At 36.0% G+C, this 26,188-nt stretch overlaps 1 protein-coding gene across 2 annotated transcripts; it reads right to left on the bottom strand.

The window, feature by feature from the left end:
• Positions 1-2,022: 2,022 nt before the first annotated feature.
• Positions 2,023-26,109, bottom strand: LOC145266382 (diablo IAP-binding mitochondrial protein-like). 2 transcript variants are annotated; one of them, XM_080122013.1, is made up of 5 exons: positions 25,906-26,109; positions 21,685-21,810; positions 17,042-17,179; positions 11,766-11,835; positions 2,023-4,300 (listed from the first exon to the last, which is right to left on the bottom strand). In XM_080122013.1, exons 1-5 carry the CDS (start codon positions 26,086-26,088, stop codon positions 4,101-4,103), a joined length of 717 nt encoding a protein of 238 aa, XP_079978139.1. In that variant the 5' UTR covers positions 26,089-26,109; the 3' UTR covers positions 2,023-4,100. The 2 variants fall into 2 exon arrangements, with proteins under 2 accessions (XP_079978139.1, XP_079978140.1); XM_080122014.1 differs by lacking the exon at positions 17,042-17,179 and having other exon boundaries at positions 25,906-26,094.
• Positions 26,110-26,188: the final 79 nt, after the last annotated feature.

The following is a 26,188-nucleotide window of genomic DNA, read 5'->3' as shown; positions in this document are numbered from 1 at the left end:
CTCACTACGGTATTTAAAACAGTTCATGTGCCTGTGAAGCTTCTTTCTTAGAACTGCACGTCTGTGAAATTGTCTTCGATTTTCCTGCTTTCCAGGTGTCTATAGTATGGTTGTCTTCAAGTCCAACGTAAACAACTTTCTGATGAGCCGTTCCACTTAAGTTAACAAATTTACCGAACTTCCATTACTATATTGCCCTTTTGACTACTGTTCACTCTTTAACCCTTATCCTTGAGTGGCCTCTCGGCCTTGATAAGTGGTGACGTCTATGTAAAAAAAAAAAAAAAAAAAAAAAAAAATGAATAAAACAGTCCATGTGTCTGAAAATATTTAACCGATAAACTCTTGAACTACCGGTCACATAACACTGAAATTAACAGAAAATAGTAATCATATACCAAGGATGATTTATGACTAGTGTCATCTTTGTTTCGATGGATGAATAACGCGTACAGAAGTCAGCAAGTTGAAATGCAAACTGTTCATTTCAACTTACCGACATATTTCTATTACTTTTGCACATGCGCAAATTCATTGAGAAAACTTAAAAAATAAAAATTTTTATTATTGTGCAATAAACAAGTCCGTTTATTGTTTCTCTGAATTAGAATTTTAAAAAAACAATAATCGCTTGACTAATTACATAATTTGTGCATAAATTGAATAAGAAATTTATTTTAAAAAAACAAAAATAAATAAATAAGAATGAATACAGGTCCGTATTCGATAATAATAAACATAATTAGCACAAAAAACTACTCGGTTTGAGTTTTTACAGAAAATAAAACAGTTCTGGATCAATGCTTTGAACGGTTGTGTATTTTCTTAGCTCCGTTTTTTTTTTGTTTTTTTGTTTTTTAAACTGACATTTTCTTTCAGCATAAAGATTCTCTTTTGGCCTTGAAAAAACTTTACAAAAAAGAATGCAAGCAATTTTTTTTATAAAATAGTTCTTATTTTCTTTTCTTAAAAGTTGGAGAGGCTATTGAAAATAGTTCTTTCGGGTTTTTTTTTTTTTTTTTTTTTTTTTCAGAAATCTTGACAGCCTGAGGTAATTTAAAGAAAAACAATTCAGGGGCAAAAAGAAGTAAATACTTCCGACTAATCCGACAAGCAGTGAAGTCCCACCCTTAAAATCTAGAGATCCCTAAAATGCCAGAAAGCCTTCTACTCAAATAGTTTCCTCCATCAAACTGCTAGACTTCGGAATTCCATCCCGGGTACCTGCTTCCCTGACTGTACTGACATGCAAAAGTTTCTTGCTGCTCAACTCCCTACATAGTATCTCTGCAAATTTTGTCTCAAATAGTAACCCTTTGCATCAAAGTGATACTGTGCCTTGTTTGAGGTGAAAAAGCAGTACCAAAAAAAAAAGTTAATCGCTTCAATATGACTCAAGTTAATAATTTTTATTAATTAAAAATTGAAAAGATAACTTAATCTCATCCTCACCCAACGAATTAATTACAGCAATGTCATAAGTGTTTTATTTTTTTGTGTGTGTGGAAATAGCTCCAGACAAGGCATGAAACCATTTGGTGATGGAAGATTAAAATAAAATTTAAAAAAACAAAACAAAAGAAAACTTCAAGTTGAAAAACTATCCAGTACTAAGTGTCATATGGATATATTCTGATCCAGAAAACAGCAATTCTTCTTCCTTTGCCAGAAACATCGTTCATGGAATGTGAGGACTAAGAGACAAAAATAAAGGAAGCAAGTGTTATGAGGTTACCAAAAGTAAACACGAGGTCCACTCTCAAATCTCCAAAACAGACTAGGGTTGTGGAGGCGGAGTTTTTTGAGAGGAACCGAAGTTCGAGTTTGATTCTCTGTATTTTTTATGAGTTCAAGTTTGATTTTTTTTTAATTTATGAAGGATCAATAGATTGCCTGAATATTGGGAGAGTTTAAAATAAAGAGTAAGAGTGAGAATTTTTTGCAATCCTAAAAGTCAGTCGTAAGTTACTTTTTAGCAGATCTATTTTTTGTTTGTTTGTTTGTTTCTTGTTAATCTCTTGCTTTCTTTTTTTTTTTTTTTTTTTACACAGTGGTCACCACTTATCAAGGCCCGGAAACCACTCAGGGATAAGGGTTATTGCAAGTACATTATGTTAATGTGGAGATTTGATGAAGTGTTTACTTAAGGGGGCGGTTCTTGTTAACGTTGGACTTGAACACATCCAAGTTGTAGTCAGGTGGGAAGCAGGCAGACGGAACAGTTCCACAGGCGTGCAGTTCTAAGAAAGAAGGTTTGTTTATGGAATCCACGTTTTGATTTAGGCACAGATAAAGAGTGGGGGAAATTTTTCACAGTGGATTCGGCTAGACGGGTGCTTTTCGTGAAAGATTGGCGAGGGGGGGACCAGAGTTCAGACGAGCACCTGCCATGGAAATAACGATAAAACAAGGATAGGCTCGCAACGTCTCTTCTGTGGGAGAGAGGTTGCAGGGTAGAGAAAAGGGCATCCCCCACTAAGCCACAAAGTCTTTTTTTCAGTCTCTCCAAAAAGTGTTATACCACATGCTTCCTGACCCCCGCCCCGCCCCCTGCTCAGCAACAATTGCCGACCCAAATGCTGTATGTGTCGTGGCTTCCTTCACTTTGATTTTTCTCTCTTTGCTTCATTTCTCGAACTGGCTGTGTTATCATCTGTCACATTAATGATTACCAACGGCAAACACTGATTCACAACTATATAAAAAATGAACAAAAAGATTCTGACACTTTCTGTAAATATCAGTTGTAATCTGTGTGTGTGTGTGTGTGTGTGTGTGTGTGACACCATTGACTCTCTAAACGCTAACGTCTACATCTTAGTTGTCTGTCAAGGCCATGTTCGTTAGCCAGTTAATTAATTCATTTCCCCATCTACTCCAAGCTACAACCTGCCTTCAACCATCCCAAACTGGAAACTGTCTTCAACTGTCACAAACTCAAGACTGTCCATAAAATATCCCTGTCACAAACTGTTGTCTTTTGTCCCAGTCGTTACCATACCATGATTAACAATCTTATTTTAGATTGCTTTTGTGCACCTTGGTGAACCACTTCCTCACCATCATCTTTCTATTAACCTTACTTTTTATACAGATTGATTAATTAAGCATCCTATTGTAAACGCTAACATCCACATCTACATAGTCTGTCAAGGTCTCTTTGTCATCAGTTGACATTAGCCCATCTCCATCTGTTCCCAGCCACAACCTGCCACCTACTGTATCAAACTGGAAATTATCTTCAACTTTTGCAAACTGAAGTCTGTTCGTAAACTGTCGCAAAGTTCACTGGTCTGTTTCTCTTTTATCTTCTCCTCTAGCCGTGTCATCTTGGCGACTGTCAAAAGGCGAGCAGGGGTTCACTCGTATAAAAAAAAAAAATAGAGAATATATGCTGTAGATGTAGAGTAGGGCTCCAGATGTGTGCATGACATCATCGAGGAAAATGACCCTTTAAATGGTAACATCCACATCTACGTAATCTGTCAAGGTCTCTTTGTTGTCAGTTGATGTTAATCTATCTCGATCTGTTCCCACAGCCACAGCCTGCCTTCTACAGTGTCAAACCGAAAACTGTCCTCAACTGTCGCAAGTTTAAGACAGTTTGTAAACTGTCCCTAATTGTCATAAAAACTGTCATAAAATTGTCGCAATACTACTAAAAGTGTCCGTAAACAAACTCTAAATATGTTGACCTGCATGTCTGATCTTTTCTCCCAGTCACCTGTCGCACTTTGATTAACAATCCTATTTCAGCTTCCTTTTGTGTGCCATTGTAAACAACCTTCTCTCCATTGTCTTTCTAGTAAGCTCAATTCCTATAATTTTGTTCTGTGGATAAACTTATTTCTTTTTGCGTTATTGTTTTTCTTCTTTCTTTTTTTGTTTTTTAACTTCGTAGCATTTTTTGCGGGTGGAAATGTTGATGGTATCACAAAAGCAAAGAAGAAAAAGAAATTCGATGAAAGCCAAGAAAAATTTGGCCAAAAATCAAAATGCAATAAAAGAGATGATACAAGATCAGTTTTTCCGTTCTCGTATCTCCAGACATCTTTTTACATTTTTTCTGCCAAAAAATGATTAAAACAAATGCTATCATCTCATTCTGTGTTCTCATGAGAAATATCCTTTTCTCTGTTCGTCAGATTCTCCTCCAAATATTTGGCAGTTTCTTCAATAGTCTCCACTTGGGATTCACTCAACAGTTTCTCAGCATTTTTGCTTTCCCCAGCCGCGTCGTCAACTTCTTCTCGCATTTCACAGAGAATTCGATATGCAAATGAACTTGCCTCCTCATCACCTGCAGAAAAAAAAAAAAAAAAAATGAGTTGAAAAAATTCCAATATTTTTCCCGATTCCGATAAAATTACTGATTCCATACTAAATTACCAATTTTTTTTTTTTTTTTTTTTACAAAGGAATCACCACTTATCAAGGCTTGGAGGCCACTCGAGGATGAGGGTTAATGGGTATACATTAGTCAATGGGATTATAGCGTAGTAAACATAAGTAGTGGAGATTTTGTAAATTGGATTACTTAGGGGAACGGTTCATCAAGAATTTGTTTATACTGGACTTGAAGACAAATTATAGTCAGCTGGAAAGCAGGCAAATGAAAGAGAGTTCCACAGGCGTGCACCGATTTCAATTCTTTATAAATCTCTTGTCAGGATCTGTCGCCTCTATCAAAAGTTTTTGCAAGACATTTTATTTACCGCGAGTCTGTTCGCTTCTTTTTTATACGAAAAAAGCTTAATGCACATGCGGTGATCGAAAATTGTTGAATATTTATCTTTTGAAAGTCGGGCAAATTAAATAGACAGGCGACCCCGGTTGTTAACTCGTAGATATTATCATTTAGGTGCGATATAAAAAGTTTTAAGAAGTCGTGAGGTGACCGATCGTTTCTCGGAAAGAAGCCTTTCTTGGACATACACGAAAACGCACACACACACACACAAACATTTTCGCTTTTATATCTATAGATAGACTAGCGAGGGTACCCGGCGTTGCCCGGGTGTTTAGAGGTGTGCGTGCTGGGGGGGGGGGATCAAAACAAAAGAATAAGCGAAGTAAGAACCCTGTTTAAATATAAAAAAAAAAAACAATGTTGAAACTTCTGTAAAAAAAATCGTTGCTTGAGTGTTTGTGTGTGTGTGGGGGGGGGCTTAAAAAATCAGTTTTGGTAAGTAGTTAGGATCGAACCCGAAGCCTTGAGGCGAAGGTGGAAAAGAAAGTGTGCAAAAAACCTGACACGTTACCCGCTCAGCCAACAAAGAGCAACTGACACGTTTGAATTTATTTCTTTAAGTATTAAAAACAGAATTAACACGTGCCTGCAATAAAAGGTAACTCTGCTACTTCTATTTGACCTCATTAATGAGGTCAAATAGAAGTAGCGGACTTAACTTTTAGTGCGGGGCAGCTTTTGGGTTTGTTTGCCCAACTTTGGCTGGTTGTTTCCCCAAGATGTTGGAGAGGGGGAAACCAGCTCCCCATTGTCCAGATTGAATAGCAATTGTCAGATATAAGGAGTCTGGCCCCACATTGATCAAAGCTAATTGCTTCTGGACGTTCCCCGGTGCGATTGCCGGGAACACTATCTTAGCTTTGAATTAGTTTCGGTTTTATACAAAAAAGCTGAATGAACACAAGACAGACTGAAATAGCAATATTTTTGCAAAAATTGACGTAAATAACTCTAGGCGCAACGCGCATTCGCAAATTGTACATATTATGATCTAGGGGCTATATAAACAGTTCTAAGCGATAGTAATCCCCCCCCCCGGGACCGTCGGCGAAAAAAGCCTTTTCAAGGCACACAAAAAATGCGAACGCGCATTTGCCTTTTATATTTATAGATTAATGATTCCCATATTGTATTAAATTATATATTATGTAAATCATTGTCGCCCAACATGTGTTGCTTACTCTCCACCATTTTTCTCTGTTTAAATGAAGAACAGTTGGAGTTGATATAAATAAATTCATGGTACAATGTGAATTTCTGTCTGAAAAATTATGGAAATTTGGAATTAGATTGTCAGAAGGAATCTAGGCATTTTGTATTCTGAATGTCACAAATGTATTGGAGGAAAACAACAAATTATCAAGAACAACGTGTTTAAGCTTGACATATGAAAGATACTTTGAAGAAAGTGTTTTCTGGTATTTCATCTACACAATGTAAAGCTGTCCTTGCTAACGAACAGAAACATGACAGAGAATCTTCTAATATCTAAATGTGTGTGTGGGTGTTTGTGTGTCTTGCAAAAATTTTTGACAGAGGCAACGGATTTTCATGAGATAGGTATCGTTTTAAAGCTTGACCCTTCGGACGACAAATATCGAAAAATTGACCAAAAACATTAATTCCTTCATCCTAAACTGATCAGTTTTCTAGAAGGAGGGGTCAGTTTTTTGTGTCACCATTTTTGAAAGTCATCGTATCGGTTGGATTGACTTTGCCTAATTTCAACGTTCCGAACTTCCAGTTGGACGATGGAGACATCGGCAAAGACGTCAATTTTGTTTTTTCCTCCTTCGTGTTACGGGTTTGAGCCTATCACTTCTTTTTCTCTCTCCACCCAAACTGCCTACTGTTATTTTGCCGTCCTCTACCCCCACTACTACCAATTTATTTTTATCCCCCCCCCCATCCCCTTTTTTTTAAAACACCTTCTAATCTCCCTGGGTTCCTTACTACATCTTGATACACCTGGGCAATGCCGGGTACACCTGCTAGTCTTCTATTATATAAAAGTGAAAATATGTGTGTATGTGTGGGAGCGATTTTTGTATGTCCGGCAAAGGCTTTCTTCGGTGGAGTGGGGGCACTATTTCTTAGAACTTTTTATATACTCTCTAGATTATAATATCTCCGATTTACAAAAGGAGGTCATCTCTATCTTTTATTTCAGCGACTTTTATTTTATAAAATTTGCACTATTTCTTCCTCTCACCTGTTTGTTCAGTTTTTTCGTATAAATAAAGCAAAAGTAATTGGAAAAATTGCCATTTCCCTGGCACTTTTTCCAGGACGTCCAGAAAAGCAATCAGCTTTGATCAATGCAGGGTAAACCCTTCATATCAGACAATTGCTATTCATTTGGACACTCTTCTTTTTATGGGGTTTTCCCCAACATCTTGGGGAAACAAACAAATACACAGAAAGCTTCAAGCTTAACTGGCTTGCAGCCAAAGTTAAGTGCGTGATTTCATTCCCCTATGGTGTGATGTTTGACCTCGTTAAATTTACGCACGTGTGTGAACTCATTCACTTAACGTTTTAATTGTTTAATTTGAACGATTCTCACTTCCTCTAACCTCTTAGTGTCGTGGTAAGTTATAAGTTTTCTTTCACTTTCTCGTTTCAAGGCTACGTACCTACTAACACTTTTTTTTTTCCTACACACACACCGACAAATACCCGGCCAATGCTGAGCACTCCTGCTAGTCTAATATATAAAAGACAAAATGTGTGTGTGTGTGTGTGTGTGTGTGTGTTTGTATGCCTTGCAAAAATTTCCGATAGACGCATCAGAATGTGACGAAATCAGTATCGTTTTAAAGCTCAGTCTTCTGGATGTCAAATATCGAAAAATTGACCAAAAACATTAATTCCTTCACCCTCAACTGGGCAGTTTTCTACCAGGAGGGGTCGGTTTTTTCGACAACATTTTCGCAAGTCATTGTCTCCATTTGATTGACTAGCCTTAATTACAACGCTCGCGACTTCCGGTCATCGATATGCAAATGAACGTTTTTTTCACCTTCTTTTCCTTCTTCGTGTTACGGGTTTGAGCCTGCTTGCCTGCCTACTACCACTGTGTTTTTTTATTTGTTTTAACACCTCTCTCCACCCTAACTGCCTACTGTTGTTTTGATTTTCCTCCTTGCTACTACCACTTTTTTTTTTAAACACCTTAACCCCCATCCCCCGAGGTTTCTTACTACACCACCTCGACGCACCAAGGCAATGCTGGGGACCCCCATTAGTATAAAATAAATCCTACAGGCGGACAAATGGAGATAATTCTTTGTTTTAAATTCATTTTGCATGATATTGTATGAGTTTAAATTCTAGAAATAATATCAACACCGTCGCAGATTCAGACCAGGCGAACTTTGCTTTGTTTATTGTTGATTCATCAATATTATCGAACATTAATAAATGATTCTTACTTCAATGTAAAAATGTCCAATCTTGTGAAAGAAACATTGGGCATGGCAGTGTTGGAGTGTTTGCTCACAAGCTATAGCTGGAGAAATTTAGTTTAATGTCTAGCTGAAACCACTATCAATAATTTCCCCCACTCTTTATCTGTGCCTAACCTTAAACGTAGATTCCGTGAACAAAGCTTCTTTCTCAGAACTGCACGCCTGTGGAACTCTGTTCCGTTTACCTGCTTTCTAACTGACTACAATATGGTTGTCTAAGTCCAATGTAAACAAATTCTTGATGAGCCATCCCATTAAGTAATCTAATCTAACAAATTTTCACTACTAACGATGACTATGACATGTTCTCTTTTACCACTATAAACTCATTAACCCTTATCCTCAAGTGGTCTCTGGGCCTTGATAAGTGGTGACTCCTTTGTAAAAAAAAAAGAAAAAAGTGCCTTCAAAACACTCTTTGTTACCTTAAAAGAGAGTAGAAGCTACGAAACTTGCTTTGTTTGTCCTTTAGTCCTAATGAGCAATGTTTTTTTGTTTTTTTTTTTTTACACAGGCATCACCACATTATCAAGGCTAAGAGGCCACTCAAGGATAAGGGTTAAAGAGTGTACAGTAGAAATTGGGAAATATAGTAATCATTAGTAATGAAAATTCGGTAAATTTGTTAACTTATATGGAATGGCTCTGACAAAGAGGAAATAATTGCTGTTTTCTGGGTTAGAATCTATTCTTATCGTTGGCAAGTTTTGGACCTTGAAATGGTATCCATTTATAGCTCTTTCCATCAAGTGGCTCCATGCTTTGTCATATTTCATCATGAGAGGCTATCACAATGCAAGAAATGGAAATATCGTGGCGTATTTCTACTTTTTGCATTGTGATAGTGAAATAAAGTGATCTTTGTGAGACACTAACATGAAATAAATTGGACGAAAATGTTTCTGTATAGATCAACAAATATAATTATTTATTATATGACTAGCGAGGGGTACCCGGCGTTGCCCGGGTGTTTGTAGGTGTGTGTGGAAACTCCGGGGGTGGGGGTGGGGGTTAAAAAAAAAAAAAAAAAGTAAGTATGAGGATCGAACCCGAACCATTGAGGCAAAGTTGCAAATTAAAGTGTGAAAAAAAAAAAAGTGCAACGTTAACCATTGCCCCACCGCGACATGCTAACGAAAACACGTTTGAATTTATTTAATTACTTGGATTTAGCAGGTGTCCGTTTTAATGAGGTCAAGTTTGACTGCGGGATTTCATTTACTGCTGAACGCTTCCCCCCCCCAAGATGTTAAAGGAAAAAGACTAATTAACATGCAGCGAGTGACAAATGTTGAATATTTATCTTCCCGAAATCGAGCAAATTAAATAGACAGGCGAGCTTTGTTGTTAACTGTGAGATATTACGATTTATATGTGATATAAAAAGTTTTAAAAAGTTGTGAAGCGAGCGACTGCTTCTCTGAAAAAAGCCTTTTGTAGACACACAGAAAAAGCGAACACACATACATACATACATACATTTTCGCTTTTATATTTATAGATTACAACTGGAAAAAGAATTATTTTGTAACTAGACCGGTACCAGGCATTACCCAGGTGTGGTGAGGTGTGCGTGTGTGTGTGTGTGGAGGGGATTATCAAAACAAAATGGAAAATAAATAATAACCCTGTTTAAATATTAAAAAAAAAACAAAAGAAAATGATGTTAAAACTTCTTAAAATTATCGGAAAAACAAATAAAAAAACAGCAAACATGATGAAAAAAAAACCGAAAAAAAATGGCATAAATAATCTCGTTTCAATATTAAAACTTTAAAAATCAAAAAAAAAAATCTTACATCTTGGCTCGAACATGCAATCTTAAGATAATGACGCTACTACTTAACTGACTGAGCTATGACCGCATCAGTGAAGTTGGGTCGTTTTTTTTATATTTAAACTAATTCAAGAAAGACCATTTTTTGTGCATGCATGTATGGCTAAATTGTTATGAAGGAACCTTTTTTTTCTATCCCTCCCTGTAGAAAAGTGTCCAGTTGAGGGTGAAGGAATTAATGTTTTTAGCTAATTTTTCGATATTTGTCATCCGAAAGGTTGAGCTTCAAAATGATACTGATCTTATGAAAATCTGTTGCCCCTGTCAAAAGTTTTTGCGAGACATACAAACACACATTTTGCCTTTTATATATATAGACTAGCGAGGGGTACCCGGCGTTGCCCGGGTGTTTGGAGGTGTGTGGAGGGTTAAAAAAAAAAAGTAAGTATGAGGATCGAACCCGAACCGTTGAGGCAAAGTTGTAAATTAAAGTGTGAAAAAAAAAAAAAAAGTGCGACGTTAACCATTGCCCCACCGCAAGATGCTAACGGAAACACGTTTGAATTTATTTAATTACTTGGATTTAGCAAGTGCTCGTTTTTATGAGTTAATGAGGTCAAGTTTGACTGCGGGATAGTATTCATTTACTGTTGAACGCTTTTTTTCCTCGCCCCCAAGATGTTATAGGAAAAAGACTAACCCACATGCGGCGAGCGACAAATGTTGAATATTTATCTTCCCGAAATCGAGCAAATTAAATAGACAGGCGAGCTACGTTGTTAACTGTGAGATATTACGATTTATATGTGATATAAAAAGTTTTAAAAAATTGTGAACCAACCGACCGCTTCTCTGAAAGAAGCCTTTTGTAGACACACAGAAAAAGCGAACACACATACATACATTTTCGCTTTTATATTTATAGACTAGCGGGGGTGCTCGGCGTTGCCCGGGTGTTTGGAGGTGTAAAAGAAAAAAAAAAAGAAATTAAATCACGCAGAGCCAGTTAAATTTGAAGCTTTCTGTGTATTTGTTTGTTTTCCCAAGATGTTGGGGAAAACCAGCTTCACATAAAAAGGGGAGTGTCCAATGAATAGCAATTGTTTGCTATAAGGGGTTTTCCCCGTATTGATCAAAGTTTATTGCTTTCTTGACGTCCCCGGCACGAAAGGCCAAGAAGCTCACATTGCTTTCAATTTAGTTTTGCTTTTTAAGGAAAAAGACGAACAAACAGGTGGGGCCATGGGATACCATGAATTTTATAAAAAAAAAAAAAAAAGTCACTCAAATAAAAGATAGAGACGATCCCCTTTTGTAAATTGGAGATATTATAATCTAGAGAGTATATAAAAAGTTGTAAGAAATAGTTACCCCCGCCCCTAAAAAAGCCTTTGCCGGACATACAAAAAAAATGCACACAGAAACACATTTTATATATATATAGATGAGGACATAAATAATTGCAGTTGCTGAGCAACTACAGTGATTGAATCTTGTTCCCCATGTTGGCTGGCTGAATGCTTAACGAAATTACACATTATCTCAAGCAAGACAACAAAGGGCAAAGAGTTACTACTCTACTTTCAAATGCAAAATGTTTAATTCTTTAGTGGAAATCTGCTTTAATCTAACAGATAATCTTCAATGCCTGCCCTATTGATATTTTGATAATATTGATAAATTTAGTTATATTGATGGTAAAGATCAAACTATAATTGCAACGAGACCATATACGACGAGTGAAGGAATTTTTTTGCATGAAACTTACCTGCCATAAAAGCGACCTCGGACACATGTTTCAACAGTTTCTCCGTGCTTGTAAAGACCAGCATCAGTTTCTGAATTTGAAACAAACAAAAGATAAAATACAAACAATATATACCCCGACACCACCTCCGTCCAATTATGGGGTGCATAAGTAAAATAGGTCTAGAAATGAAGATGATGGATATACTTTTTATTTAAGCCTCATCATGGTTACATATCAAGGCCATCCCTATAACAGGCCAGGAGATCTAACAGTTGAGTCCTTTTATTACAGAAGTATACGAGGTACCATTAGGAGGTGACAATGGTTAACAACACGAATTAACAATCTGGGCCTCCCAAGTTCAAATCCAGCTCATTCCACAAAAAATCAAATCTGCTTAGGATGTTGGCAACCTTCATGTGATTCCTTTCGTAATCCCCGATGTCTTTCTAGAAAGAATTCTGGCTTGAAAATGATATCGAGGAAACCAATGCCAATGATAGAATCTTCGGATTCATATGATGCTGATGATGACTAGGTATTATTTGTTCTCCTCTTGAGTGTTATTTTTAGAACATTTTTGTTGATATAACCACCGACATTTGTCAGATGTATCTTGTTAAATTTGGGAAAATGCACAAAATTTCGAACAGACCCCTTTTATTTAATCCATCAGAATAGCATGTGCTCATCCTGTCAGTCATCGGAATAGACTGAAGGCTCTAAAACTTCATATGAAAATTGTTCACAAGGACCTGTTGCATTACGGATAAAGTTGGTTGTTTTTGTTTTACGGCATATCAACCCTTTTTGGGTTATTTAATGCCGAATCCAAAGATTTTGAAGAAAATTTTTTCAATAGAATATATTTGTTGTTTTCAAGTCGGTTTCTATTTAATCCATAGTTGGGACCCTAACAGGGACTACCACTCCGGGTCAGAGTGGACCTGGGAGCAATGGTAATTAAAGGGTGGCTCCACACTCCACAAAGCCCGCAAGCTGGGGCCTCACCATCGGATATAGTTTAAGATCGTGTCCAGGACCAATCTTTAGTGTGAGGCGATACTAAGAATACAATTGTGAATTACTTGCTTGACTTTCTACATAAAAATTAAAAGTATACATCATATATAACTTTTCTGGAGAAGACAATGGAAGTGGCTCGGAATTTCTACGTGCCCTCTGAGCCTCAGGGAACTATGGGGACAAAACCTTCTTTAAAACTTAAAATATTCCCTATTTTGACAAAGTATATATCGCATGTATTAGTGATGGACAATTCCAATATTTTTCCCTGATTCTAATACAATTACTGATTCTGTTCTAATTCTTGATTCCGATACAATTAGCGATTCTGATTCCTTTAAATTTCTAAACATGGAATTGTTTTTTTTTTTGTGTGTGTGTGTGGGTGGGTGGGTGGGGGGGGGGCGACTTACTGCAAAATCCATGAAATATGAGCATATATTTTCCCAAAAGTACAAATACACTTGTTGGGGATGATCTATAGATTTTAGTGTTTTTTAATAGTTTAAAACCAATAAATATTTATTATTTCATCAATAACACAAGTCACGTAAAATCAAGTTCTAACAAATAAAAATAATAAAAAGAATCGTTTTTTGCATCGGAAAATAGTCACAAATTTTACTGATTCTGATACAATTCCAATACCCCTAAAGTTCCAATTTTTTTCAATTCTCGATTCCGATTAATTGTCCCAACCCGAGTCTGCATACAATTCTTTGGGGGAGCAGAATGAGAAGTAGAATTGGGGAAAGGAAGTAGTCTCAAATCTCTATGTTACCTTCTGGGCGTAGAACTATTTTAAAACTTCAAATATATGCATGTCTAATTTTAACGAAATTCAAATTATTTGTATAACATATTAATTCAGACTTTTCTTCTGACTATATAAGAAGGTCAGCTAAAAAAAGAAATTAATATCATGCTATTATCATAATGAAAAAAGAACAAAGTAGCGATCCTCATTCAATCCCGAGCAACATTGGAGTTATTAAATTTTATTTTTTCATTATTTCCAATCCTCTCATAATATTCATCAACTGACCAACCATCTTATTTACATTTATCCTTGAGTGGCTTTTAGAAAGATCTGTTTCTGGTAAACTGATTACTTTGATGTTAAATTTTAATTTCATAAAAAGTCCTGCATAACATAACCCGATCAACCATGTGGAGCACAACCTGAATGTGTTTACAAAATGCTTATAAAATATTTATAACTAGGAGGAGAGGGAGCGCCCGGTGTTGCCCGGTTATAAAAAAAAATGGGAGGGGTGGATATGATACCAGATCGTAAAATCCGCTTTTAATTTAAAAAAAAAAAATTGTGACAACGGGGATAGGGAGGGTGTCGTTGGGTGCCATCAGCCAGAAGCAAAACCGAAAGCAAAATTTTGTAAGAAAAAAATAAAAAAAATAATAAAAAAATAAAGAAAAAATAAAGTCTCTATCAAAAAAATAATTAAATACCCATGAACAGCCTTTGAGATTTGAAAAAAAATCACTCGACCGCCAGTTAAGTGTGAGGGAAAATTTACTCGCCCTAAAATATTTTTACTCGTCCGACTTTATGTCTTTGTTTCAGTCAATAATAGTAAATAACTTTACAATTCAAGAAATTACCGTGTGTATAATCTAACAAGAAAATATTTGTTTAACTCTTGTAAATCAACTATTTTATTACTACACACATTTCAGTAAATATTCAACAAAACGTTAAAATACAACACCAGTTTCTTTATATAGCATCATTCATATTATTGTTCCATAGAAATAAGAATCATTTCTTCGGATGCTGATACATAGTATCAAAATGACAATTGAAATATAAATAATTCAAGACTGTTTATAGGTATCGTTAGAAAACGAATATATCAAACTTTATACACAAAGAAAACATAATGTAAAATCACACCCTTGAAATAAATATATTTTGAAATGCTAAACAAATATTAGAGATTCATTTTTTCATTACAACATTTCAATATGAAGTCTCTAATTGAAAAATATTCTGAAACATACAATCATCCCAGCAGCTCAAAAGAATCAGAAATAGTTACTTGCAATAATTACTGAACAAAACTCGAAGAGAGATCATAATAAAAATGGACTTTTAGCATCATATAGCATTGAACATTTCAGCGAAATTTATATAGATTAACCTAGTAATTAAATAGCTTTGTTAATGAAACAATAAAGGTGTTTTATAGATTTATTCTATATTTTTATTTTTTACAAGGCAAGTCGAAATATTATATCGTGTATAACATGTTACTTATAATCAGCCGTCTTGATATTTTTATGTGTTTACATTTTTATAATTCATGTCCAGATTTGTTTATATCCTGATACATTTCTATCGTCCCTGGAATGAATAATGTTTGTTTACGAAGAAACAAAACTGAAACGGAAACTGATTACTTACTTGTTGTATAATTTAATTTTCGGTGTGCGCTTGATGGAACGATGCGTTTTTTTCCTCTTTCAAATGTTCGTCTTTACTTTTGTAAGCATGAAGTAGTTGCAGCGTCAAAGAATTTTTTTTCCAAATGAATTTCAAAATCAGAGAGCTAAATGAAGGCAACATTTTGACTACATGCCGAATGTGTAAATTTGACCTCTTGTTGACCTTTAGCGTGACCACTCTTTTCTCAATACGATATTCAAACGGTCTCACAGCTAGAGATGAAAGCATTCACAAATGATAAGACATAGGTCATTCTAAGTCACCGCATATTTGAGGGTCGTAAAATAAATGAGTTTTTCCAGTTTCTTTATTTAAAAAAATTTTATCGACTGGCGGGCGAGTGATTTACGACTTTTAGTCGCCCCAAGAAATTTTCAATTGACCGTAGCGACCGGTCGTGTAAAGTCTCAAAGGCTGCCCATGAATACCCATGTGAATGGAAAAAAACACAACAGCCAGGTTCGAATCTGTAACACTAAGAAAAAAAGGACGGAAAGAAAAAAAGGAAACCGTTTAGTCGTCTCGCCCACATGACTTATGACATCACAGGCGTTCGAAATAACATCTTTTATGCATACATCGATGTCGCAAGGCATGGATGACTTTGCAAAAATGTTGACGAAAAAAGTGACACCTCAAATGGCCCAGATGACGGTGAAAGAATGAATGTTTTTTGCCCATTTTTGGATATTTGTCAGCCGAGAGACTTAGCTTTAAAACGATACCAATTTTGTCAGTGTTGGTTGTGTGTCAAAAGTTTTTAGTGGACAAACACACAAACAGGCAGGTGAGATTTATATAACAGACTAGTGAGGAGTACCCAGCATTGCTCAGGTGGGGGATATTGGCACAAGGACGAAGCGATGTTAAGAATGGCTTCTATGTGGTAAAAATAAAAAAAAAGATGGAGAGATGGGTTGGTAATTAGTTTTCCATGCTAACCATTAAGCCAAAGAGGATAGTGAATTCAATGAATTGGTAATTAACTTAAGAATCATAGGAGTCGCCACACATGCGCAGAAATGAACGTCCCTTTTAAACCTGGCCGGGGGTCAGGTAAGGTATTTATTTGCTTCCCCACAAAAGCAAATTAGAGACAAGATCCTTTTTAATGTGGGGGGAAAATCAGCTCCCCCCTAAAAGGGGGCACTCTAGCAGTATCCAAATAAATAGTAATTGTTTCGGTATGAAGGTTTTCCCCTACATTGACCGAGGACCAATTAACTTAAGTGAAGCATCAGAACAGCTGGCTACACCTTGGATCAACATCAAAAATGTAACCTTATTTTAATCTGGGTGTGCTTAGATATGTCTGCTTTTATTTTCGCTTATATTTTAGGTGTTTAGTTTAGTTTTTTATTTATTAATTAATTATTATTAGGAGTAGTAGTATCATTATCTTATATATAAACGGCTATATGTCTGTTAGTCTGTCTGTCAGTCTGTCTGTCTGTCTTCATATTTTCAAACTCTATCTTCTCTGAAACTAAAAGTCACAGAGCGGCGATAGGGGCCTCAAATGATTGGATTTTTTACGGGTCATTCTTTTATGGGTCTTTGGCCGGCTTTGTCCCCATCCCCGAGTTGTTGCATAAACTGGTGTTTGTTCAGATGTACCAGGGATCTCCTTTTGGATTATATTCTGTTAAAGTGATACCATTAAAACGAGTGACCTTTTCTGCTTCAGAATTTAGTTTTCTACATAGTTACCGCCATTCTTACTTTTAAAATGCTCCTTTTAGTATAAAGAATTGTTTTTTTTTCTAGATTTGTTCTTTTATCGCGTCTAAAAATGTTTTACCTTTCTTTTCTCGTTGGCTGCTTTCATTTCTAACCGCGTGTCGACAGTCATAGACCAAATTCTCTCTTCGTTATTCGAGTCGCCGCCCGCCAAACTCTTAACGCTCGCAGAATGGAATGCAATCAATTTGTAAGCAATCTGAAACACACAAGAAAAACCTTCAGTTCCATCAAAAAAAATTATTTTTGACTAAGACACTTTATCTATGACTAACCTGGGTGCCCGGCGTTGCCCAGGTGTTTGGAGGTGTGTGTTGAGCAAAAAAAAAAAAAAAAAGTGGTAGTAGGCAGGCAGGCTCGAACCTGAAAGAGGAAAAGAAAGTGAAAAACAAAATGTGACGCGTTAGCTGTTGCACCCACGGCCAAACCAGAAGTGACGTAGGTTAAAATTAAGGCTAGACAATCGAAAAGAGACGATGACTTTCGCAAATATCGGCGAAAAAAAGCGACTCTTCCATGATGATGATTAATGGAAGTTGAATGGAATCAGTCCTCAAGACTGTCAAGCACGGAGACTAGAATTGCAGGCTACTAGAAAATGTTTGACTTCTGACTAGGGGAGATAAATACAGCATAATCATGTTGACACACCAGTTCCTGTCAGATCACCAAAGTTAAGCAACACTGAGCCTGGTTATTACTAAAATGGGTGACCAATTTTGGAATTCCAGGCACTGTATGTGGGAGGACGTCAACACCTCCCTGCAAGAGTTGCAAAAACCTAACATCATCCTCTCCTAACAAGGATATATATGCGACTGGGGACCGCTTGTGAATTTCATACTTCCTTGGAATTTCCTTCATCAGAGGAAGCTGGTAAAACCCGTATAGGGTTAGTGCCATTTCACACACACACACAAACACACACAGGGGAGATAACGACGACGATGATGATGATGATGATGATGAAAAATTTTAATCTTGTGTCACATTATATTTAGCTGCTGTCATGTGAAACAAAGAAACTAGCACTATTCAATAAAGTAACGGACAGTTTTTTCAGATTTTGTCATCACTTATGAATTAGAGCGTAAAAAACTTTTTTACATCTAAATCAAATGCTTTAAAAACACATTCAGGGTCGTGCTTCACCTAGATGTTATGCATGATTGTTTATAAATTTAAAGTTTAATATCAATGATTTGGGAATCTTAAGTAGGACAACCTTCTGGTGGGTTTGTGGTATTATGGTTAATGAGAACCCTAACTAGGATTGCCATAGACAAATCGAAGGTACAGTGACAAGGATTACCATAGACTCACCCTTCCTCAATTTTTTGATTGGCCTTGTACCTAATTTCGTTTTGTTAAATTTGTTTTAGCGAAATAAAATGTATAAATCAAAGTAAGCAGTTCAGTCTAATGGTGTCTCCCTCTTCCATCACTTGAGCTAGTTTCTCTTCTAAATGCTTCTTTGCTTTTGGCCTTATCTAGCGCCTAGTATGAGGCATTTAACGTAATTGATGGAGAAGTTTCTGATCTTAGTTTTCAGACTAATCCACCATTTACTCCCGGTAACCTCTGAGAATCTGCATGGTTTAACAGATGGGGTACTTGATACAATTCAGTTGTAAGTGACATTTTTTCTGGAGGTTGAAGGGTCAATCCTCAGTGCAGGTGATACTCGGAATACAATCTCAAATTACTTAAGACTTTAACCTTGTCATGATTGAAGGAATGAGAGTGTGCAAGCCCCATGAATTAAATAAAGGGTTCTGTTAAAAATTTTGTGCAGATTCTCAAGTTTGAGAGAAATATTCATGAGTTTGACAACTTGAAGAAGGTCTGAGGTTACATTGGCCAAGACATTGTGAAAATAACACTCAAGATGAGAACAATAATTACTACGTCCTCTTAAAAAAAAAAACATTGATTTAGGAATTTTAAGTAGGACGTCTTCTGGTGTAAATGTGGTATTTTGGTGATTGCTAGAAACATAATAACCAAATCTTACGTGAAATGACAAGGATGACCATATACCTCCCCCCACACACTTTTGAATGGCCATGTCCCTTAATTTATTTTTCGATCATTGTAAATTTTCAGAAAGAAAGAAATTTTTCAAAGTAACCAGTTCACAAGAAACAACAGACAGCAAGTGTTTTTTAAATGAATGAGTCAGTACTTATCAAGGTTAGAAGCCACTTGAGGATAAGAGTTAATAAAATGAATGGATTGTAAGTTGATGAATATTGATGAAATGATTGAAAATAACAAAAGGATAAAAATTTAATCTCAGCTATTATATAAAAAGAACTCTGTCTCTGTGCGTGTGTGAACTCCGAAATGGCTGGGTTTTGAAAGTACACTCAAATGTACTTTTTCTGCCTGGCAGTGTTCTGAGATAAGTTTTGTATCGGAATGTCTTCGATAAATATCCATAATCGGCATTTGAAAAAAATCCTATGAAAGAAAGTACAGGCAATTTTGACCAAAGTTAACACCTTATACAGCCTAACATCACGAGTACATTTCAGAAATTTTATTACCGCACAAGCAGAAAGGCCTGGCATGTAACATTAACCACAAGTTCTTTGATATGACAGGGGCGCGTTCGAAATGAATGTTTCTGTTTAGAGCACAATTTAACCATAATACTTCACTTTTGCATCTTAAGTTTTGATTCAATTCATTATCACTGCATAAGTAGAAAAACCTGGCATATAAAATCAACAGCCCCAAAGAAATATGGCAAAGCTTAAAAATTCTTGTTTTATGTAATAATGCAGTAATATTTAACGAAAATTTGACAATTAAGTAGATATCATTGCTTTTAATTGAAATTAATACCATTTTTTTTTTTAATTATAGTTGATTTTTTTCGACTTCCGAATTTCGCTTTAATAAGTAAGAAGTACAAAAGAAAGAAAAAAAAGAAAAAAAGATTAGCAAAAATTTAAAGTTTTGCTAAAAAATTAAACAGGAGTGTTCGAATCGTAACAAGGGAGGTAACTATTTTCTGATAACTTTGGAAATATTAGGCCAACTCTAAACTATGAGTTACTTCCCTTGGTTTTTTTTTATGTCACGTGTTCCTAACAAATATTGCCATATGGCAAAGCATTTTGTTCGATAAAGATTAACAATTTTTGTTTTATATAATAATGAAATAATATTTAACTAAATGAGACATGACAGTTAAGTATACAGGATTGCTTTTAACTGAAATTGACATAAGTAAATAGATATAACATTGCTTTTTTTTTTTTTTTAATGAAAATTTATTTTTTCGACTTCCAAATTTTGTTCGTATAATGAAGACGCACCCCCAACTTACATATTGTAAGCAGTGTCCAACTTTCTCCAACTTACATCCAACGATGTTGGTAACTGTAACAACCATAAATGCTAACATTTATTTTCTCTTTCAGAGAGCTACTCCTATGAAGTGATTAGACCTGTAACGGACCAGGATATAATACCCTAGCTCACCACAAGAAAATAATGAAACGAATGGAATTGAAGGAAACAAAAACTCAATTGATGGATAAGATAAACGTCGTTTATTTACCGTTGAAAGAATGAATGTTTCAGATATAACACGTGTTCATGTCCGCGCGAGTGTAACCATCGTTTGTAGAGGACTGGTATTGTAGAAGGAAAAGGAAATATGTGTTCCTCTCAAGTTCGGGTCACTATCGTTTGTTCGCGCGTGGGAAGAGAAAGGAGTAACGTAGTGAAAATGGGAATGATAGTCCAGTGTGTAGACAAAGACAAAGAATGGAGAGTTGACGTCAGTTAGCAGTCAGCTACGTGAAGGTGTTCTCAGGGACCAGGAGTAGATAGAGAGAGAAAGAGTGAGAATGTGTACATACGGTCTGTTAGCTTTTTGTCTCACATAGTAGAAAATGGTGTGAGGCCAAAACGGCGGTGGCTAGCACGCCGACCAACCACCTAGGAGGGTAGTCTCGAAAAAGGAAGAAGCCGGTTGTTGCTCCTTCTTTTATAGGTGTTTCCGCTGGTCTTTTGCGCATGTGTGGATTTCCTTTGAAAGCGGAAGTGACGTCGTCCTTGTGTGCGTGTATGTGAGTACATGTGTGTACGTTAGCATGTGTGTATATACACATGAATGTGAATATATGTACGTGTGTGGACGTGGGCGCGTATGTTTGTGTGCGCGTATGTATGTGACAAGCAATATAGCTTGAAATGTGAATGTGTGTTTTTGTGTGAGACTTGAAAAGGCTCGCGCAGACCCAATAAAGACTTCCAAGGTGTATTAGCTTCATCCGTCTCCAAATTACCTATTTCGGATCCTTCAGTAATCGCAGACAGTATTCAGAGCAACAAATAAGGTTGTCTCATCTCCCCTACCTCTATGTCACCAATGCTGAATGAAGCTGTCTTCAAAGATATATAGCGCTTCTTCATTATTGTACCGAAATTTGAAAACTGAAATATTCAATTTCAGGTGAAACCAATGTTATCTACTGAACTGTCATGTCACAGTAATGAACATATCCAAAAATTACGAAAAACGATAAGATAGAAAAATTAATTATTAATGAAAATAGTTTTCAAAGAAAGTAACAATTATAGCTTACATAATAACTAAGGAGAGCTTACATTACAAGGGGAAGTAATTAATTTTTGAAACTCAAAAAATTAGGGCCATGCTAGTTTTAAAATAAGAGAAAACCTTACCTTTGCATATTCGTTCTCAGCTTGAACCAAAGCATCGGCTGTTTTTCGATGAAGCTCAATGGCGGAATTTGAAGCTTGTATGAACATTTCTTGAATTTCAGAAATGCTTGCTGGATTCTCGGGAGTCTGAAAAACAAACAAGGACGATTATTATTATTATTTATTTTTTATGGAAATTGCTCCAGACAAGGCATGATGCCACTTAATAACTTGTATTATTTGAACTACTATTCTTATCTTGAGTGTTATTTTGACAATGTTTTGGCCAATGTAACCTCCAAACATCTTCAGATATATCTTCTTGAACATGGGAATTTTTCTGTCAAATTTGAGAATGGAGTATTTGATACAATTCAATTGTAAATGACACTCTTCTGGAGGTTGAAGGTTCAATCCTCAGTGCAGGTGATACTCAGAATACATAAAATTAACCTTGTCATGATTGAAGAAATGAGAGCACACCGACCCCATGAATTAAATAACGGGTTCTGTTCAAAATTCTGTGCAGATTCCAGAGTTTGAGAGAAATATGAGACCAATGATTTGGACAATCGTTTTTATAACCACCGGCTGTGCTAACCAACGAATGAAAATCTTCCAAAACTTACTATAAAAATTATTGAATTTTGGATTCAATTAGTTTGCCATTAACTACGTCACGGACCGAATTTGATTCTTGGCCGCCACCTTTGCTACTAGCAAATACTTTTTACGGGGGGGGGGGGGGGGGGGGGCTGCACTGCTTCTCCGCCGCTATCTTTGTTCAACAGGATGTCTCAACATTTAACATTGTCCTTATCTATATACGGTTCATAACAAACATCGACGAGTCACACAAAAAGCCCGAAATAAGGGTTTCTGGGCCATTTCGTGCAATTGTTGAAGAAGTTAACTTCCCATATCAATGGAATTTAACACTCTCTGTATACAGTCGCTGTAACATCTTTCGGCATACGGATAGGACTTATGGTGCAATGGATAATGTGTCTGACTACAGATCAGAAGATTGCAGGTTCGAATCCTGGCAAGTTTGTAATAATTTTAACCATCATTTTATCCAACGTTTACTCATTATCCTTGCCCTTAGTTAAGGTATTTTTGTTTTTTCAGTGATTTTGTTTTGTGCATATGGGAATTTCCTATACTCCGAGTTCACAAGATAAGCATTGATGATAAGACGATGTTGAGTGTACTCCATTTTGTGTTTGACTTGGTGTTGTATATGCTGACGATGAAAATATTATTTTTCAAAGACCAAGAAGATAAATGTTGTAAAATAATTCAGAATTAGCTGCCCTATATTCTAAGGATGTTTTATAAAGATTATAAAGGTAAGCGTTGATGGTCAGACGATGTTGAGTGTACTTGATGTTGAGTGTACTCGATTTTGTGTTTGACTCAGCGTTGTGTGTGCCGACGCGGTGCTGCTGCTAGTTTTTAATAAAATTAACTTCTTACGCTATACTCACAAACTTATAATCAAAATGTAAGTTTAAAAAAATAAAAATACAACATTTTATTGTAATCCAAATCATGATAAATATATTTGGAAATTTTGCCTCCAGTGAAAACCATATGCGTTAGATCCCTCGGTTTGTTATACGAATTGCTTTGATGTAAATTCAATTAATCCATTCGCCTATCCAGAAACTTTTTCTAACACTTTAGATCTTTTCTGTGTTAACATTGTCACAAACAATGTTCATGGAAATCTGAATACAATTGATGCTCTATAAAGTAAACTGTGAAAAATTAAATTTTAACTTTTACACTATGCTCACAAACTAATCCAAATGTGATTCATGATATAACACAAAATCTCAGCTTAATAAATTTTGATGCATTAGATTTAGCTCCTTATATCAAGTGGCTTCATGCTTTGTCTGGAGCAATTTCAATTAAAAAAAAAAAAAAACTTTTTATTATAATCTGATACAGAATCTCATTTGAAATGAATTCGATTAATTAAAATTCAGAATAATTTTTTTCCGGAACAATACAAATGAAGTGTTTGCAGTTATGAATATATCTGACTGTAAATTTTTTTTTCAGTAAAAGACCCCAAATGTTAGATCTCTCAGCCTTAAAAAAAACGCTGTCAAATTAATTTTTAGTTATTAAACATTGCTAAACTATTTAATGCAATTAAAATATTCAGTGTTTTACATAAAAAAATATGTTTATTAAAATCCAAATTTATGTTATAATGCAGTTTCTCAGCTGAAATAAATTTTCATGCATTAGATTTATCTCCTTACATCAAGCGGCTTCACACTTTGTCTAGAGCAATTTCCATTTAATTAATATTATCAATGTCTCGAAATTCAACCTACGACTGTCAAGATTGCCCACGTGTTTAATGTATTTGTAAGCAGACCCACCCCCTTAACAGAGGCACCAAAATTGATCTTCAAGAAATTAAAAAGTGATCAAGAGTTAAAAACAAATGGTTACATGTACATAAAAAGCAGTGTCTGGAAGTAGATGATCATTACTTCCTGCTGACCCATAAGAGGTGGTCATTTTACGTTAAATTTATATGCGGAAGTGATCTCCTACTTGAAAGTTTCAAATATGTTGAGGTTTTTTTTTTTCAATTTCTTTTTTACTGCCTTCTTTTTTATTTTCTCCCCCCCCCCTCAGTAGAATTTGGTACTTATGCACTTTTGTTACCGTGCTGAAATAATAACATTATTTAGAAAGTCATTCTTAACATGGGGAGACGAGGGGGGTTTCTACAATTCTCTACTTTTACTTAACAATTTAATATAAAAGATATCGTAAATCTTGAATTTAACTTGAAAATACTATTTCAAAAAAAATAGCGCGGAACAAAAGTACATAAGCACCTAGAATTTTTATTTATTTTTTTAGAATTAGCACAAGGTTGTCGCTTTACTTTATGAAGGCTACAACCTCCTGGTTCCAACAATTGTGGATATTAACATCCGTGATAAATTAATTTCCATTTTAGGAGAGTTCCGTGTGTGGCAAGAGAAGAGTTAACCCCTCCCTCCCATGACCATGTTAAGCAGGTTTTTTTTTGTTTTATTTATTTTTTTTTAATTTGCTGGGAATGTTAATATGCATGGCTGCTACAAATGCATTTTTACAATATTTTTTATGGCGGTATTAAATTGTACGGCATAATCTCGTTGACACACCAGTTCCCGCTGGATCACCGAAGTTAAGCAATGTGAGAAATTCCACATACAACCGCCATCTTTCTTTAGGCCGTCCATACAGCTCTAGTAGCCGGTCTGTGATTGGTTTAAATTTGAATGTGTCAGGTCATTTGTCTTGGCGCCTTTTTTGTATTCATGCGTTTATTTTTCAATCTAAGAAAAAACACGGAACGGGATAGACTCACAGCAGTTCCCTCTCTAGGGAGCCAAGACAATTCCTTCATGGACACCAAACAGTCGGTGAACGAAGGACACATCTCTACAAACAGAGACAACTTATTTTGCTGAACCTATTCAAATCAAGGAGGACATTCTACAACTGTTCGGCATGTTATTATCCATATATTGGATCTTATCTCATTTCTTCATGAGTCCCAAGGGGCTCACATTATGCCTGATTATAGGCGCCATCATTCCCGCCGTGTTCTTCATGTTCATCATGGATCCTTCCAAAGGAACAACGAATTAACATTCCAACAAGAGGAATCCATACTAAAGGCTCCATGGTAGCAAATCGGGCCAGTTTTGCAAAAGGACTTACCAGAACCAAAGAACTGTCATTGCTGTTACTTGTGAATAAAATTTTAGTTTAAAGGTATGGCTTTGTTTGTGGAATTCATTTGCTTCTGCAGGGAAGAAATTGAGTGTTTGGGAAATAAATTTCTTACAGCAACGTTGAACCTAGTCAGTACTAAATGGGTGACCATTTTGGACTTCTAGGTGCTGTACTACTGTATGTGCTCTCCGCTTATCTCGGCATTGTTTCCAGTCATCCTGGACTTCTCCTTGCCACTGGACTCAAACAGGAGAGGTGTAGTTGGAGATTGCGCAACCCTTGCCTCACAATTTCACGCGCAGCTGCCCCTAGAGGGGGTATCGTTTGTCTTTCGAGACTGAACGGAGGCATCAATTACATTTTCTGAAATTACCGACATAAACTGAAAAAGTTACCCCAAAATTTTTTTTCTACCTGTATTCTCTGACATGTGTGACCTTTGACATGAAATAAACAGAAAACAAAGTTTTCCCAACTTACCAAATTTTCGTCGACATCGATGACCATCGTTGGGATCGTGTTGTTAGTATCCGCATTGCAGCAATAAGCAACAGTGGGTAGGAGACTCGATCCGACCGCCCAGCGAACCACTGTCGGTCTAAATACCGCAATACTCGGCGGTAATCTACGGAAAGATCGCAAAAAACGCCCGACCAAAGCCATGCTTCTCCGTCGATAAAAAAAATAGAATTTTTAAAAACAGTGATAGTTTCGTATAAGTCAAGAACACCAAAAAAAACGACGATTTAAAATGATTTTAAAA

This window comes from Euprymna scolopes, chromosome 41 (genome assembly GCF_053919585.1).
Source record: "Euprymna scolopes isolate OS-2025 chromosome 41, ASM5391958v1, whole genome shotgun sequence".
In the NCBI taxonomy this organism is placed as follows: Eukaryota; Metazoa; Mollusca; class Cephalopoda; order Sepiida; family Sepiolidae; genus Euprymna; species Euprymna scolopes.
The sequence above is the reverse complement of the archived record's forward strand: the minus strand, read 5'-3'. Positions and strand labels throughout refer to the sequence as shown.